Below are 1,422 nucleotides of genomic sequence, written 5' to 3'. Positions count from 1 at the left end.
GAGACCGAGAGTGTCGGACAAAGACGGGCGGTGTGGTTGCTGAGTCAACATATCGACGCCACAGCCCCGCACTGGGTGCCACCCGCGGGTCTGGGGGGTCACTTCCTAGTGCCCCTTCCATAATCTTCCATTTGGCTTCTGCCAGGTTGACCAAGCACCGAGGGCGCGTTTTTCCGTCCCACACAGACCATGCATGTGGGTTCGGTAGGGGTTCTGGATATTGGCCAGGGTTGAAAGACTGATTGTCTGGTTGATTCGGGAAGAAAAATCTTTCTGTATGTTCGCTTCTCTAGTAGGGAAACGTGAGGATGTAGAAGTGCTTGTTGCAGTTGCAGTTGTTGTAGTCGCGGTAAATAGAAGATAGAGTAGATTTGATCTGGTCAAGGTGTAGTAACGGTTTGGGTTGTAGTGCTGGGTATCTTTGCTGGGGGTGGATGTTCCAAAGGGCAAAAAGAAGCTGTGAAAGTGTCAGTAACTGGTCCGACAAAGCTCTTATGAAGCAAGCGGAAAAAGGACTCACGTTGTGTATGGGGTATATCGCAGGGGTCGTTGCAGGCAAGCAGAAGCGCTTCATTCGGCGATGGGCGTCATATTGGCGAGCTTGCTCTTGGAACTCCTCCTAGGGCTGCTCTTGCGGGACTGCTGCTGGCCGGCGGCAGCGGCAGCAGCCTTCTTGGCGTGACGGCGGCGCTCCTTTTCTGAGATGACATGGCGGACATATTCTTGCTGGAGGGCCAGACGCTCGCGCTCCATGTAGAACAGCTCCTCGGCCAAGGGCTGGTGGGGTGCCTCGTGCTGCTGAGGTGACGAAGGGATGCTGTTGTTGGCGCTGCTGCTGGAGCTGCGCGAGTCATCCTCAAAGGGATCGCCAAGGAGGTCATCATCAGAGAGGAAAGAGGTAGGGCGCTGAGCGGAGTCGTCGCTGTCGAGAGAGCTGCGGCGCGGCCACGAGGGGAATGCGCACGTGGCATCCTGATCGCGAAGGTAGCCGCTTCCCGAACTCGACATGTCGATAGAGGTAGAGGAGAGGGTTGAGCTCATAGAGCTATAAGAACCAAATGAACCAAACATGTTGTCGGTGTTGTGAACGAGGGGTGTGTGTGTGTGTGTGTATGTGTGCATGCACCGACGTGTTATGTCGGAAGGACCAAGCCCAAGAGGTTTGTATAAGAGGATAGTCCACGAAGAGATATGGGGGTGTGTGGGCTCGTTGAATGCTTTTATGCTGATAGTTTCGAGTGGAGAATCCGTATTGTGTGAGAAAGGGGGGGATGCACTAGGGGAAGAAAATGTCGAGGTCCGGGGGATATAAGAAACAGGGATGGTTCTTTTATTAAAATAAACCAAAGTACCCGTCGTGGAGACGACCCGTCTGGCCGGCGGCTGTCAGATTCGGGAGCCCGTCTGGCTGGGACCCGGAAC

At 54.6% G+C, this 1,422-nt stretch overlaps 1 protein-coding gene across 1 annotated transcript; it reads right to left on the bottom strand.

Moving 5' to 3' along the window:
• Nucleotides 1-570: 570 nt before the first annotated feature.
• GMORB2_1092 (uncharacterized protein) lies at nt 571-1,071 on the bottom strand (the record flags this gene model as incomplete). Its single annotated transcript, XM_035463074.1, has 1 exon — nt 571-1,071. One exon carries the CDS (start codon nt 1,069-1,071, stop codon nt 571-573), a length of 501 nt encoding a protein of 166 aa, XP_035324498.1.
• Nucleotides 1,072-1,422: the final 351 nt, after the last annotated feature.

The sequence above is a fragment of the Geosmithia morbida genome (assembly GCF_012550715.1).
Source record: "Geosmithia morbida isolate 1262 chromosome Unknown scaffold_1, whole genome shotgun sequence".
Lineage (NCBI taxonomy): Eukaryota > Fungi > Ascomycota > Sordariomycetes > Hypocreales > Bionectriaceae > Geosmithia > Geosmithia morbida.
The sequence above is the reverse complement of the archived record's forward strand: the minus strand, read 5'-3'. Positions and strand labels throughout refer to the sequence as shown.